This window comes from Phocoena phocoena, chromosome 7 (assembly GCF_963924675.1).
Source record: "Phocoena phocoena chromosome 7, mPhoPho1.1, whole genome shotgun sequence".
Lineage (NCBI taxonomy): Eukaryota > Metazoa > Chordata > Mammalia > Artiodactyla > Phocoenidae > Phocoena > Phocoena phocoena.
The window spans coordinates 67,295,257-67,311,573 of record NC_089225.1 but is presented as its reverse complement, the minus strand read 5'-3'; the positions used below and the strand labels follow the sequence as shown (position 1 = coordinate 67,311,573).

The window sequence follows — 16,317 nt, the reverse complement described above, 5'->3', positions numbered from 1 at the left end:
GCTTTACAAGAAATGTGAAAGGGACTTCTCTAAGCAGAAAATAGCACAACTAGAAATATGAAAAACACAAAAGGAAAAATCTCATTGGTAAAGGCAAGCATACAATAAAGGCAGTGGATCAACCACTTATAAAGTTAGTAGGAAAGTTAAAAGACAAAAGTAGTAAAATCATCTATATCCACTGTAAGTAGTTAAGGGATACATAAAACAAAAAGATGTAAAATATATCAAAACATTAAAAGTGGAGGGGAGAGTAAAAATGTAGGGTTGCTAGAATACATTTGAATCTAAGAGATAATCAACTAAAATAATCATATATATATATGGGTTTTTACACAAGAACCTCCCAGTAACCACAAACCAAAAATATATAATAAAACACACAAAAAAGAGGAAAAAATCCAAGCATAATGTTAAAGATACTCATCAAGTCACAATGGAAGAGAGCAAAAGATTAAAGGACAAAACAACCACAAATCAATGAACAAAATGGCATTAAGTACATACCTATCAATAACTGCTTTAAATGTAAATGGACTAAATGTTCCAATCAAATGACAGAGTGGCTGAATGAATACAAAAACAAGACCCATATATATGCTGCTTACAAGTGACTCACTTCAGATCTAAAGACACACAAACTGAAAGTTAAGGGGATGAAAAATGTACTCCATACAAAATCTGGGGTAGCAGTACTTTTATCAGACAAAATAGACTTTAAAACAAAGACTGCGACAAGAAACAAGGAAGGATATTACATAATGATAAAAGGATTGATCCAGGAAGATATAACAATTGTAAATATCTATGTATCCAACATAGAAGCACCTAAATACACAAAGTAAATGCTAACAAACATAAAGGGAGAAATTGACAGTAACACAATAATAGTAGGGGACAATAACACTCCACTTACATCAATAGATAGATCATCCAGACAGAAAATCAATAAGGAAACACTAGCCTTAAATAACACATTAGACCCAATGGATTTCATATATACATATAACATTCCATCAAAAAGCAGCAGAATACACATTCTTTTCAAGTACATGTGGGACATTCTCCAGCATAGATCAATCACATGTTATGCCACAAAACAAATCTAAATAAGTTTAAGAAGATTGAAATCATATCAAGCATCTTTTCTGACCACAATGAAATCACCACAAGAAGAAACCTGCAAAAATCACAAATACGTAGAGGCTAGACAACATGCTACTAACCAACCAATGGGTCACTGAAGAAATCAAACTAAACATACCTGGAAACAAAAGAAAATAGAAACACAATGATCCAAAATCTATGGGACACAGCAAAAGCAGTTCTAAGAAGGAAGTTTATAACAATACAAGCTTACCTCAGGAAACAAGAAAATTCTCAAATAAAGAACCTAACCCACACCTAACAGAATTAGAAAGAGAAGAACATACAAAACTCAGTTAGTAGAAGGAAAGAAGTCATAATGATCAGAGCAGAATAAATGGAATAAAGACTAAAAATAAAAAGGTGGAAAATATCAATGAAACTAAGAGCTGGTTCTTTGAAAAGATAAACAGAATTGATAAACCTTTAGCTAGACTCATCAAGAAAGAGAGGGCCCAAATAAATAAATCAGAAATGAAAAAGAAGAAGTTACAACCAACATCACAGAAATACAAAGGATAAGAGATTATTACGAACAATTATATGCCAATAAAATATACAGCCTAGAAGAAATATACATTCCCAGAAATGTACAATCCCCCAAGACTGAATTGGGAGGAAAATATGAACAAATCAATTACCAGTAATGAAGTTTAACCGGCAGGACCTAAGGGCTTCACTGGTGAATTCTACCAATATTTAAAGATGAGTTAACACCTATTCTTCTCAAACTATTCCAAAATATCAAAGAGGAAGGAAGGGTCTTCTAAACTCATTCTAGGAGACCAGCATCACCCTGATACTGAAACAAGACAAAGACACAACAAAAAAGGGAAATTACAGGCATTATCACTGGTGAACCTAAGATGTAAAAATCCTCAACAAAATATTAGAAGTCAGAAATTGACAATACATTATAAGGATCACACACCACAATCATGTGGGATTTATCACAGGGATATAAGAATGGTTCAATATCTGCAAATCAATCTATGTGATATACCACATTAACAGTCTGAAGAAAAATCATATGACTTTCTCCACAGATGCAGAATAAAGTTTTGACAAAATTCAACATCCAGTTATGATAAAAACAAAAACCCTCCACAAAGCGGGTACAGAGGAAGCGGACCTCAACATAATAAAGACCCCTTGTGACAAACCTACAGTCAACATCACACTCAATGGTGAAAAACTGAAAGCATTTCCTCTATGATCAGGAATAAGACAAGGATGCCCCATCTCACCACTTTCCTTGAATATAGTATTGGAAGTCCTAGCCATGGCAATCAGACAAGAAAAGTAATAAAATGCATCCAAATTGAAAAGGAAGATGTAAAACTGTCTGTTTGCAGATGGCATGATACTATATATAGAAAATCCTAGAGATGCCCCCCAAAGTTATTAGAACTAGTAAATGAATTCAGTAAAGTTGCAGGATACAAAATTAATATACAGAAATCTGTCCTGTTTCTACACACTAACAATGAGCTATCAGAAAGAGAAATTAAGAATCACATTTACAGTTGCATCAAAAAGAATACAATACCTAAGAATAACTCTAACAAAGGAGGTAAGAGACTTAATACTTGAAAACTATAAGACATTAATGAAATAAACTGAAGACAAATGGGAAGATATACTGTGCTCATGAATTGGAAGAATTAATATTATTAAAATGACCATATTACCCAAGGCAATATACAGATTCAATGTAATCCCTAACCCTAACCAATGGCATTTTTTAGAACTAGAACAAATAATTCTAAAATTGGTATGAAAACAGAAAAGACCCTGAAGAACCGAAACAATCTTGAGAAAGATGACCAAAATCATGGTCCCTGATTTCAAAGTTTACTACAGAGCTACAGTTCAAAGCAGTATGGAGCTGGCACCAAAGCAGACACATATATCACTGGAACAGAAGAGAGCCCAGAAATAAACCCACACATACATGGTCAATTAATCTACAATAAAGGAGGCATTAATATACAACAGGGAAAAGACAGCTTCTTCAATTAATGATGCTGGGAAAACTGGACAGCTACAGGGAAAGGATCAAACTAATTTACTTTCTCATACCATATACAAAAACAAATTCAAAATTGGATTAAAGACTTAAATGTAAGACCCCAAACCAATAAACTCCTAGGATAAAACAGGTAGTATGCTCTTTGACATCGATGTTAGCATTATTATTATTACTTTGATCTGTCTCCTCAGGCAAGAAAAACAAAAGCAAAAATAAACAAATGGGATTCCAACAAACTAAAACGTTTTCGGACATGTAGACTATTGGCAAAACAAAAGGCAGCTTACTGAATAGGAGAAGATATTTGCAAACAATACACCCAATAAATGGTTAATATCCAAAATACACAATGGAATCTTATGACTCATCAAAAAAAAAAAAAACAAGCCAACTTAAAAATGGTCAGAGGACTTGCTCAACATGACTAATCTTCAGGGAAATGCAAATCAAAATCACAATGAGTTACCACCTCACCCCTGCCAGAACAGCTATCATTAAAAAGACAACTAATAACAAATGGTGAGGATGTGGAGAAAAGGCAACCCTCAAGGCACTGTTGATAGGATTGTAAATTATTAGATGGTAGCAGCCACTATGGAAAACAGTATGGAAACTCCTCAAAAAATTAAAAATAGAGCTACCATATGACCCAGGAATTTCACTTCTGGGTATTTAACCAAAGGAAATACAAACACTAATACAAAAGATACCTGCACCCCAGTGTTCACTGCAGCATTATTAACGGTAGCCAAGATATGGAAGCAACCTAAGTGTCCATCCATAGCCAAATGGATAAAGAAGATGTGGTCACACACACAATGGAATATTACTCAGCCATTAAAAATGAAATCTTGCCATTTGTGACAATGTGGATGAACTAGAGGATATTATAGCTAAGTGAAATAAGTCAGAGTAAGACAAATACTGCATATCATGTGTAGCATCTAAAAAATAAAACCAACAACAACAACAAAATAAAACAGATTCAGATACAGAGAAGAAACAGGTGGTTTCCAGAAGGGAGGGGGTGGAAAGTGGGTGAAATAGATGTAGGGGATTAAGAGGTGCAAACCTCAAGTTATATAATAAATGAATCACAAGGACAAAATATATAGCATAGGGAATATGGTCAATAATATCATAATAACTTTGTATAAGGATAGAGGATTACTAGACTTATTGTGGTGATCATTTTATAATGTATGCAAATGTCAAATCATTATGTAATACACCTTAAACTAACATAATATTGTACACTGACTATATTTCAATTTAAAAATTACAAAATGAAAAACATATCAGTGAAGCCTGGTACAGTGTCAAGCAGCCTATTATGTCTGTAGAGAGGCAAGATAGGACAAAAAAAATTTGATAATAATATCCATTATAATTGCTTCTATTCTACATAATACTGGAGGTTCTAGTCAGTGCAGTCAGGCAAGAAAAGAAAATAAGAAGACATCCATGTTCAGTGAGAAGTTAAACTACTTTTATTTCTAGCAACATGATTATTCATGTAGAATATCGATTGGTACATAGAATAAAACAACTAGAACTAAAAAGTGCTTTTATCAATACAAGATACGAAATGAATATTAAAAATTGTTTTTCTATATCCTAACCTCAATTGGAATTTGAAATTAAAAATACAAATTACAATAGCATAAATCATGAAATACATAGGGATGAATCTAGCAAAAGATGTGTAAGAGCTGTATACTTCAAATTACATGAGTACACAAGAAGAAGAATTAAGAAAAATCTGAATAAATGGAGAGAGGTATTTGGTTCATGAGTTGGAAGACCCAGTATTATCAAAAGATCAATTCTGCCCAAACTGACCTACAGAGTCAATACAATTCCAATCAAAATCTCAGCAAAATTTCTTGGCAGAAATTGACAAGATGATTTTAAAATTTATACAGAAATGTAAAGGGCTTAGATTAACTAAAACAACTTCAAAATAGAAAAACAAACTTGGAAGGCTAACATTACTGATTTAAACAACTATTAAAGGTATAATAATCAAAGCAATATAATATACAAAGAGGGCAAAGAGCAGAAAAGGAGTAAATTTAGACTAATACAAATGATTTTTGACAAAGAAGCTAAGACAGATCTCTTTAAAGTTTTTGACAACCCTGTAACTTAAGAACATAAATTGGAGTAAAAATAGATATCAAATATTAAAGCAAAAAAAAAATATATTAAGAAAAATATACAAATGAATTGAAAACCTCTCATATTAAAACATGATTCAAAAAAGGCAATTTAGAATAGCTGCATTGGAAATATCAATAATTCAAATAGCTCTGCCATTAAGATGCCTCAGGTAGCCTGTGGTGTTACCATGCCTACCATCAGTGGTCATGTTTAATGGACACTCCCAGTGCCATAATTTGATCCACTGCACCAGATGTCACTAAAATTGGCCAAGACTTCTTGAAAAGCAAATGTAATCATGCAAAAATTAAGAGGAAACCTAGGGCACGTTGTTGCTACACGTAAAAGAGTGAAATTAGAACACTCTCTAACATGGTACACAAAAATAAACTCAAAATGTATCAAAGACCTAAATGTAAGTTCGTACATTATAAAACTCTTAGGGGAAATCATAGGCAGAACACTTTTTGACATAAATTGCAGCAATATCTTTTTGATCCACCTCCTAGAATAATGAAAATAAAAACAAAAATAAACAAATGGTACCTAATTAAACGCTTCTGCACAGCAAAGGAAACCATAAATAAAATGAATAGACAAACCTCATAATGGGAGAAAATATTTGCAGATGAAGTGACTGACAAGGGATTAACCTCCAAAATATACAAACAGTTCATTCAGTTCTATGTCAAAACAAAGAAACAACCCAATCAAAAAATAGGCAGAAGATCTAAATAGACATTTCTCCAAAGAAGACATACATATGGCCAAAAAGCACATGAAAAGATGCTCAACATCACTAATTATCAGAGAAATGCAAATCAAAACTACAATGAGATATGACTTCACACTGGTCAGAATGGCCAACAAAAAGTCTACAAACAATAAATGCTGGAGAGGGTTTGGAGAAAAGGGAACCCTCCTACACTGTTGGTGGGAATGTAAACTGGTACAACCACTATGGAGAACAGTATGGAGGTTCCTTAAAAAACTAAAAATAGAACTATGATTCTATTTTTGATCCAGCAATCCAATATGATCCAGCAATCGCCCTCCTGGCCACATATCCAGAGAAAACTATAATCTAAAAGAATACATGCACCCCAGTGTGCACTGCAGCACTATTTACAGTAGACAAAACAGGGAAGCAACCTAAACATCCATCGACAGAGGAATGGATAAAGAAGATGTGGTACATATATACAATAGAATATTACTCTGCCATAAAAAATGAAATAATGCCATTTGCAGCAACATGGATGGGCCTAGAGATTATCATACTAAGTGAAGTCAGAAAGAGAAAGACAAATATCATGAGATATAACTCATACGTGGAATCTAATTTAAAAAAATAAGAAACAAATGAACTTATTTACAAAACAGAAACAGACCTACAGATATCGAAAACAAACTTATGGGTAACTAAAGGGGAAACGTGGTGGGGGAAGGGATAAATTAGAAGCTTGGGATGAATACACACACACTACTATATATAGGATAGATAACCAACAGGGACCTACTGTATAGCACAGGGTACTCTACTCAATATTCTGTGATAACCTATATGAGAAAAGAATCTAAAAAAGAATGAATATATGTACATGTGTAACTGAATCACTTTGCTGTACACCTGAAAACTAACAATGTTGTAAATCAACTATACTCCAATAAAAAAGTGGTGAAAAATTAAATACTAGAAAATAATAATTATAGTAAATTAGAATAAGCTGAGCTTGCCATATTACGGGTAATGAGTCCCTGATAATACTTAAAGGTACATGTATGAAGGGTAGAATAAAAGATTACCAACATATTTCAATTTCCAATATTTAAAAAATTATATAGCAGTAGATAGCAGTATAACCAAATTATGTAAATCTTACACTTACAATATAGGTTTCTCAACAACATACTACCTAAAATAATCATTTAGATTAGATTATTTTAGGTTAATACTTATTGACATGAAGAGTTGTCAATGTTATTTTGTTAAATAAAAAAGCAGTCTACAAAACAGCCTATAAGGAACAATAACATGTATTTATTGCAATATATAAATATTCATAGAAATATTATGCAATGTATGTGTATGTAGTTGTGTGTGTATGTATACCAATAAATAGGGTGGTGCTGGGATTACAAATGAATTTTCTTTCTCTTTATACTGATTTATACTCTGAATCATAAAATATTACATATTATTTAAGGTTCAAAACAGTTACTCTAAAAAAATTAACTGGTGGGGAAAAATTGAGAACTTTCTCCAAGAAATTCTGATTCTAAGAAAAACAATCAGTTATGTCATTGTTTTCTATAGGAATTACAAGTGTAGTTTATGGTGTGAGATAAAGTCAAAAGTAGTTATATCAAAAAACAGAGAAGTACTTTTTATATTATAGTTGCAATATGACCAAAATATAGCAAAAATTTTTATAACTTTCAGTTCTGTGTAATACAAATCATTTGGGGTAACATTCTATCGTCTCACAAAGTGAACTACATTCAAAAATCAAAACTATCAAAAGTTTGTCCTCAAACAGCCCCAATTAGAGGTTAAAGCTCACTCTACCTTCCTGTCACTCTCTTCTCTGTTTTTACGCCGTTGTTCCTCTATCCTAGCTTCTCTTTTAACATCTTCTCCGATCCTTGTTAGAAGTAACATCTCTTTTGTCTTCCATTCCTAAAGAGCACGATGTTACTGTATTCAGTATGTATTCACAATAAACCAACAAGCAAGTTAGAACAAGTCAAGAGCCTAACAGAAATCAGGTCAAGCGTAACTGAAGTCATACATTGGCTTTAGAATGCGCTTCCTTCACTGTACTCCTATTAGGAATGCAGAGATGGTTATTTTTAACTAAAGCTAAATTAAAAATTTTTGCCTCTCCACACTGAGGGCTATAGGAGAGTTAAACAGTATCTAGTAACTTTCACCATCATCACTTTAAGAGCAGATATTAGCTCATATATGTAGTTTGTGGTGTCATCCTCATTTTATGTAACAACATGCATATCATAGCTGTGAACAAAGATCAATGTGGGTAAAATGCTTCGACTTGAAATGACTTCAAGAAGTATGATGGACAGCTCAAATTATTTACAAATGAAATAACTGTACACAATTTTTCTCTCAATATTTTAAATTTGTTGTGTCTCACCTCTTCAATTTTCCTACGAAGACTAAGTTTTCTTCTTGTGTGTTCTCGCTGTTGTCTTTCTTCTCTATCCATCCGTATTAGGCGTTGCTCTTCTGCTGTGTGCTCAAGATGTTCTAATTCCCTACTTATCATATCCAAATATCTAAGTAAAAATGCAAATGTAAGTGAAGGTGAATTGGGAGTTTTCCTTATTATGGGATCATCTGCTTTGATATTCCCAAACTACCTCCTTTCTTGCTTTTTATTTCTTGAGCTACAGGAATTTTACTGTTTTTCTATCAGCTCTGTTCATGGACTTTAAGCCAGCCTGACCCATGAACTCACCATATTTTATTCATTATACAGATCTCCCTACTATATATATAAGTATCTGTTGTTATGGCCAAGACAATGATAAAATGTGGAGCAGACTGATTAAAAACATTTTGTACAGTACATATTCACAATAGGCTTAGGAATATGAGTTTGCAAAGAAGACTGAAATAACTGAAACACTGACTTCAAATCTGGAAAAATTCAGATTTGAATTTCCTTAGAAAGATGTGTCTTGAGCCCCCTTGTAATTTATAAGGCCTTGAACAAATCTTCCATCTATAGTCTGGGTCTCTGGTATGCCAATCTGTATTATGGAACTACCATGGAACATAAAATCAGGTAATGCAGCTTAATTTCTCACCTTAATGGAGGAGGAGGAAAGAACTATAGTAAGAAATGGTCTTGACCATGGAAAGGTAATGATTGAATGTAAGTAGATAATATCTAAAGAGCTTGCAGGTTTTGTTTTTTGAGATAATGCATGTTTATATTAGTATTAAAGTTATACCAAACTCCTTTATTGACTGTGCATTAATTTCCTCAAACTTAATGCTGTCAGAGCTTAAAGAAGACCCATAAAAAATTATTATTAGAGGCATGTGCTAAAGATACTTTCCCACCATCTCCTACTATAGGAAGGATTTTGGATTTGATTAATTCTTCAGTTATCAGCTTGGATTACCTCTTGAACTCCCAGAAACTCTATCTTCTCTAGTAGAAACTCATCTTTAGCCTTGGCACCCAAGTTTCCAATTCCTGTACTTCTTGATCTCCCTTCCTCTCCATACTGAAAGAGTGGAGTTAAATAGCATCCAGTACTTTAAAAAATTTCCTACCTTCAATTATTTGTAGTATTTTCCAACTTATTTGGGTCCACATTATATACATAAAATATGCATTAACTTCAATCTCACCTGTGCCTTATTAATCGTTCCTGGTCCTTAATAGATGGGGTGCCCTCCTGTAACAACCAATTTTGGAACTGTGCAACATCAGAACGTCCAGGTATTTGATTCTCTTCCTGTAGTTTACTTACTTGTTTTGCAAGTATTTTCTATTAAGAAAAAGTGTGTATCATATATATGTATATGTGTGTATATATAAATTTTTTTAAACATTTCCCAGGAAACTGTCGTTTGATATGTCTTTTCATATTTAGCGTTTAGTAAAATTCCCATACTTTGTAAATAACTAATATTGTTTAACTGTATTTAAATCTTTTTTTTTTAAAGATTTTTTTGATGTGGACCATTTTTAAAGTCTTTACTGAATTTGTTACAATATTGTTTTTGTTTTATGTTTTTAGCTTTTTGGCCCTGAGGCATGTGGGATCCTAGCTCCCAGACCAGGGATTGAACCCACACCCCCTGCATTGGAAGGTGAAGTCTTAACCACTGGACTGCCAGGGAAGTCCCTAACTGCATTTAAATCTATTTTGAATCCACTGCAGACATGGACAACTGAACCAAAGTAAAAATTTCTCTCTCTGAAAATAAAAGATAAATATTTCAGCTTATTTTTCTACCCATTCTGAAGAAATTTTAAAAAATGGAAGAAGCGGAGGAGAAACTGTAGGCACAGAGGAGGAAATGGGGGGAAATATAGAACACTTAAAAGTACTGGGGAGTCGTCCTCATTTCTATACAACTCTTGACCTTAGAACATAAACTTGTAAAAGTACATATATGAGCACCTTTCTCATTTTTACCCAACTCTCTTGACTCTAACGCCTGAATTCACTCATGCAGGCACACATGTGCACACACTCTCACATGAACTTTGAGTGAAAATGTGAAAGGAAGTCACTAACTTTACCCACTCACTCTATACCAATCATTCCAGTTCACCTTTAAGGACATTTTTTACTGTATGAACACAGCTACATGTGTGTGGGTACAAACATACAGTGTACATGTTCTTTGAGTCACCCTTAGGATATTATAACTATTCATACTGTTACTTAAGCTGTTTTGGTTTCCAGCTTAAGAATCTTGCTACTACAATGGACTCTTCCCATTGGTCCCAGCTCACGTAGAAGGGACACATCTGAGTAGCAATTTAATTACTAAATTTTGTCAGCAACCACTGGCATATTAATAGATGACTTGGTCCCTTTCCTTCTCTTGGCACAAAATAGGAACCTCAAAATATTATTTACTACTGCTCTAAATTTTTACTTGGAAAAATTATCAAAATTCAAAGTAAAATATTATAAGAAAATACTTTGTATACAAACCTTTCCTCCAAACTCTATGTAAAAAAAACAAATTTAAGTATTTAACTTACTTGTTCTCTTATATAGTTTCTTTCAAAGTCTAATTTTAAACTGGTAAGATATTGCCTGTACTTATTCAATTCCCTCAAGGTACATACAATCTAAAAAAAAACACACAAAACAACAACAAAAATATATAAATACAAATATTTTAAAATCAAAGCAATTACTTTCCAGAGCAAAAATAACATTTTGATATCGAGTAATAAATTGCTAACAATTTTGTAAGTAATACCTCTCTAAAATTGTTAAACAATAGGAAACTGCTATCCAAGTAACATTACTTTATTAATATGACTTATGCCATGATAAGGAACTGAGTACATACAATTGGAGCTATTAAAAATACCAACGTAAAATGTTCAACCCCAATAAGAATAGAGTCTATCAGGACTCTATCAGGCTGATTTTGCTAGATTCTTATTTTGTCTAAAGTTTTCAAAAAGTATATGGGACATAATCCTTGACAAGCATACATGCCATCAGAGACAGAGAAAGAGGACTATGGTACAGTTGGGAAAATTATTTGTATATCCTCAAATTATCTGGTAATCATCTTTTGATATAACAAAGAAAAAAGGTAAATGAGGAAGTAGTTTCACTTAGAAAACAACTGCTGTCTGACTTCCTTTGATCCAAAAACTGAATAATTTATGGACTTTTCCATTAAGTATCTTTTATGACCAAGTTAAAGGTGATACAGGTCACCCAGTGAGGTACAGAAGCAAGCTTATACCAAGTCTTGGAGGTTTTCAATGATTAAAAGAAATTATCTTCAACTCACTTTATTATTGCTGGTGATGTAGCCACCTTTCTTTAATCTCCTCAAGATGTCTTTACGCTTATGGTAGGCTCTTAAATGTGGATCATGGAGACTTTTATATTGGTTTTCCAAAAGTCGACAATAAGGATCAGTCAGGTTAAAACCATAAGAAGGTCGGAAAAGCTGCAAACATGGATTTAAACATACAATTAATGAATTTTACTTTTAATATCAACCTATTAGAATACCAGATTGTTCACTGAAAATAAAGTATGCAAGAAGAATGTGAAGTGGGGAAAAACCAGCAGTAGAAGAATTTGGAATGGGCAATGTTAATTTCTTATCCCTACCTCTTTTCTTCACTGACCTGAATTATTCTAAAAATCCACCCTCACTCAATTAATCCACCCCCCCACCCCAATCTCCATCAGCTCCTGACCCAAAGCTAGAAAACGGAGGAGGAAAGGAAAAGAAAGGGAATAGGATAAAATTTGTTTTTAATGTATAAAGCTAATACTAAGATTCTCCCTTTTCCTCCTCCCTCTTCCAGATCAAGGCACTGCATTAGAAGGATAAAGGGATAATATCAATTATCATGATTATATCTCAATAATCTGAAAATGAAGGAAAACAGAAAATCTTTCACAAAAATTCATTGAAACAACTCTGACAAAAAATAGAAGTAAAACTCAGATGTTAAAGATGATGAATTAAAGAGTTACTGTATTTTCAGTTCTTATCTAATACAAGAAACCCAATGATTTCTGAGCACTACAGTCAGGAAAAAATTCAAGGTCTATATTATACAGTTCAACATATTGAAGAACGAATTATAAAGGATATTGATAGGGATTGAGGTTTCTCCATATGTGTAAAGACCAAATACAACCTTATGAAGTAGTCATTAACATATAAAAGAAGGAAAATATCAGCTAATAGTCATAATGCTATATCTGTTACTTTAGAGGAAGCAGATGAATTATTTAATCTCATCTTTAAGTTAAAACATTACAAAGTGAGGGGGCTTAAAATTTTGGGGGGGATGTGAGTACTTAGTCCATTTTTCAAAAATTTTTCAATAGCAGGATGGTGATAATGGGTAATGGGAGAACCTCTGAAAGGGAAAAAGTAGAGGATGGAAGCAGGTGTGGAAGTCATCCGAATGTTGTCTTTGCATCCTATCTTTGTGCTTTCCTTTAGGTTTTCTTGGCCAGAACAACAGAAATTTTAGTCTAAAGTGACGTCAAAGCAGGAATTGCCTCAAGTGAAAGGCAGTTGGAACGTGTGGGAGATGTGGCAAACCTGAGAGCACGTGCCCTGTCTGCAGGCATCTAATTCAATTTATATGACCCCACACATTGTGCATCAATCCAGAACTGTCTGGAGGTACCAATTTGTGCTCAGTCTGTGTTCTGTCTGGTGGTAGCCACCTCAGTCAGATTCTGAACACTAAGGAGCTTGGGTTGGGACCCTAAAAAGAACTCCCTCAAGGTAAGTATGAGGATTCTTCTTATGTGGACAAAAGGGGAGACTGGGGAACCTGATAGGATGCTAGTGTTCCTTATCCATTTAAAAGCTTCCAGGTAAGTTTCTGACCACTTGCTTAATACCAGACTTTAATCTCTTCCAAGCGGTCTAAGTTGTAAAGTAGAATTCCCTAATTACCAAAGCTTCCCTGAGAAGGCAAGAAAAAAAAAAAGGGAATTCTATAAGGCAATGTCTTAAATTCAGTGAGACCAGATAAAAAGTTCATATCTTTCCTGTAAGGGAAATAGTCAAAAATCATGAGTCAAGGAGTGGATTGTTTCTTTTAGATGTTGATGTTTAGCTGTCAACTTCTTTTAGATGTTGAATTTTAGCTTTGATGGCCTATGTTTCTCAAAACCAGCCCTGGACTAGTGACCTGTAAACGAACACCTTTCATATTGGGTTGCCCAAAAAGATCGTTCGGGTTTTTCAGTAACATCTTACCGAAAAACCTGAATGAACTTTTTGGGCAACCCAATACAAACCCATTTATTATTGTCAGGGTAACCCATCTGTTGTCAATTAAAATAATTGGAAAGAAACAACTAAAAGTGTAAATATAAAGCACTACTTCATTGAGGAGATTGATATCCTTCTTTTTCTTTCAGTACAAAGTCAGTCTTCAGGGAAATTGGGCCTAATTATGATTAAATGAAGAGTCTGGGGGAAAATGAATGTAATAAAGAACAGAGAACATCTTTTTAAAAAGTAGTTGACAAGTGAATTATTATTTGACAGAGAAAATGGTAATATAGCAAACAATATTTGAGGAAGCAGACAGAAGACAGGGCTAAGTTTACATAATAAAAAGGAGTGATATAGGTTTCAAGCATGCTTAGGAAAGCTGGTTTGTGTGTATATGACTTAGTCAAATTGTGTGAGGTTGGCATATTTTTAGTTAACTTGCTGTATTCTAGTAGAAGAGACTTTTTTTAAAAAGGGAAGTTATGTATTTTCCATAAACAAAATTTACTTTAAGAAATCATGTTTATTAGTCAAGTATCAAATATGAAGGGCCCCTACTCATTTCTGATGACATCATAAATACTAGATGAGTAAGGGGGTAACTCAGAATTCTTCCTTGTAGAATTTTTTGCCATACGGATCAAAGCAACTGCTCAAAAAGAATGTATTGAACCTCCTTTACTGTTAAGTACTGAATCAAGGAATGGGGAGGTTTGAGAGAGGGGGTCACACTGAGGACTAAAAACATGAAAGAGTTTGAGGGCAGTATACACTATAACCCAGTAAGATTTAAATTATAAAATTATAGTGTTGAGTAAAATTATACAAACCAAGGGCAATGCAAATTATAAGGAAATATAAGCTAATTGGGGGGCTGTAATGGTTGAGAAGGAATCTTGAAAGATGGCCCAAATTCATAGTTGGGGAGAAGAGCAAAGGGTATGCCAGGTTTGGGAGGCAAGGTGAACAAAGTCACAGAAGTATTAACATGGTCTGTGTGAGTAGGTATAAAAGACCTCAACTAGAAAAAGCAGAGGTTGTGCACTGGAGAAAAGACTGGATGGGGAGGCTGGGGCAAATCATGGAGTCTCCTCAGGGAGACAGAGCCTTGTTTTCCTAAAGTCAGGTTAAAGGACTAAACACTTTAATTCATTTCAACTCTACTTTTTTTCGCACTTCGTGTGTGAAACAGAATTCAGCTCAAAACAGAGAGGTGTTCTGTAATGAGAATTCTGTCCAAGTTATTATTGGTTAAAATCATAACATATAATTAAATGCCAGCCAGTACAGATAACCTTCCACCTTTCGACCAAACATATTTCTAAGTGAATTAAATCTCAATAAATAGGTATAAGTGAAGTGTTATTATAAAGTTAATTTATGGAATCATATTAAGACAGAACTAAGAATCTAAACTTTCTAGCCCATGATTCTGTCCAAATCATACTAGATGAATTTGCTTGGTACGCATCCTAAACAATAGCTTAAGATAGGATAGGTACGGAACATTAGTGCAAATTCCCTCAATGCACTTCGCCTGATGTAGCTAGCGCCTGAATTTAACAGCAGTCGAAAAGGATAAAGAAACCAACGTAAGCCAATTAAACATCACTTTACCTTTTCACTTAATTTTGTGGTATAGTATAAAGGGTTGCTTCCTGGGATCACAGGCAGCTTCACCCCAAGAGGCAGATCCAGTAGTTGAGCCGCTCCGATCCCCGGAAAGTGGGTTTTGTGCGCGACCTGTCAGGTACAATTGGAGAGTTTTGTCTTTCCTTTAGGTATGTTAGTTTAGGCCAACCTACTGTTACTCCAACCTAAGGAACAGAAGGGTCCAGCCCTGCCAGACAGCCGGAAAGACCTCCGCTTCCGTGTTACCAGCTCCCTCCCACCGCGCCACGGCCAGTTGCGGCCAGTGCAGCCAGAGCCCTGCCACCTGCCGCGCCGCACGAGGGCGCCAGAAGCTGGACGGTTATGGTCCACAGGGATCGCACGTGACCGTCCGCGGCACCGCCCCACCACCGCGCCCACCAGGCCTGAGGCCTGGTAGAGGACAAGGACGACCGGTCTTCGCTGACACTCACGTTTCCGCACTGCTGGCTGGCCGCGGCCAGGCCGCTGGCGGCCGTCTTGGTAGCGGCGACGTTGGCAGCCTTGGAGCAGGCGCTGAGGTACAACTCCATAGCCGGCCTGGGCCCCTCTGCGCCTCTGCCGTCCTCCCCTCTCGCTTCCCCTCGCACCCCTTTCCCGTCGTTGTCCCTCAGTCCCCACCGGGCCGGAATGGCCGGTACCCCGAGTTCCAGCTGCCCACCCTCGCGGCGTCACAGGCTCCGAATGCGCGGGCGCCGCAACAGCAGTGCCCTCCGCGAGGGCCGGTCCCTTGCGCCGGAGGCTTGGGCGCCTCAGAGCTGGGGAAATCGGTACTAGGGGCCTGGTCCCAGCGCGCCAAGGTCGAAATATCTTTTCTCTCTGA

The 16,317-nt window shown here is 35.3% G+C and overlaps 1 protein-coding gene across 1 annotated transcript in view; it reads right to left on the bottom strand.

Annotated features, from left to right (window-relative positions):
• The window catches only part of FSIP2 (fibrous sheath interacting protein 2), a 136,078-nt gene extending 120,051 nt beyond the window's left edge, over nucleotides 1–16,027 (bottom strand). The window contains exons 1-7 of the mRNA XM_065880157.1: nucleotides 15,929–16,027; nucleotides 15,462–15,587; nucleotides 11,874–12,035; nucleotides 11,101–11,190; nucleotides 9,729–9,868; nucleotides 8,500–8,641; nucleotides 7,911–8,021 (exon numbers count right to left, since the gene is read on the bottom strand). Of these exons, the coding sequence (XP_065736229.1) occupies nucleotides 7,911–8,021; nucleotides 8,500–8,641; nucleotides 9,729–9,868; nucleotides 11,101–11,190; nucleotides 11,874–12,035; nucleotides 15,462–15,587; nucleotides 15,929–16,027 (870 nt within the window). The remainder of the gene's footprint in view (nucleotides 1–7,910; nucleotides 8,022–8,499; nucleotides 8,642–9,728; nucleotides 9,869–11,100; nucleotides 11,191–11,873; nucleotides 12,036–15,461; nucleotides 15,588–15,928) is intronic.
• Between the last annotated feature and the right edge of the window lie 290 nt (nucleotides 16,028–16,317).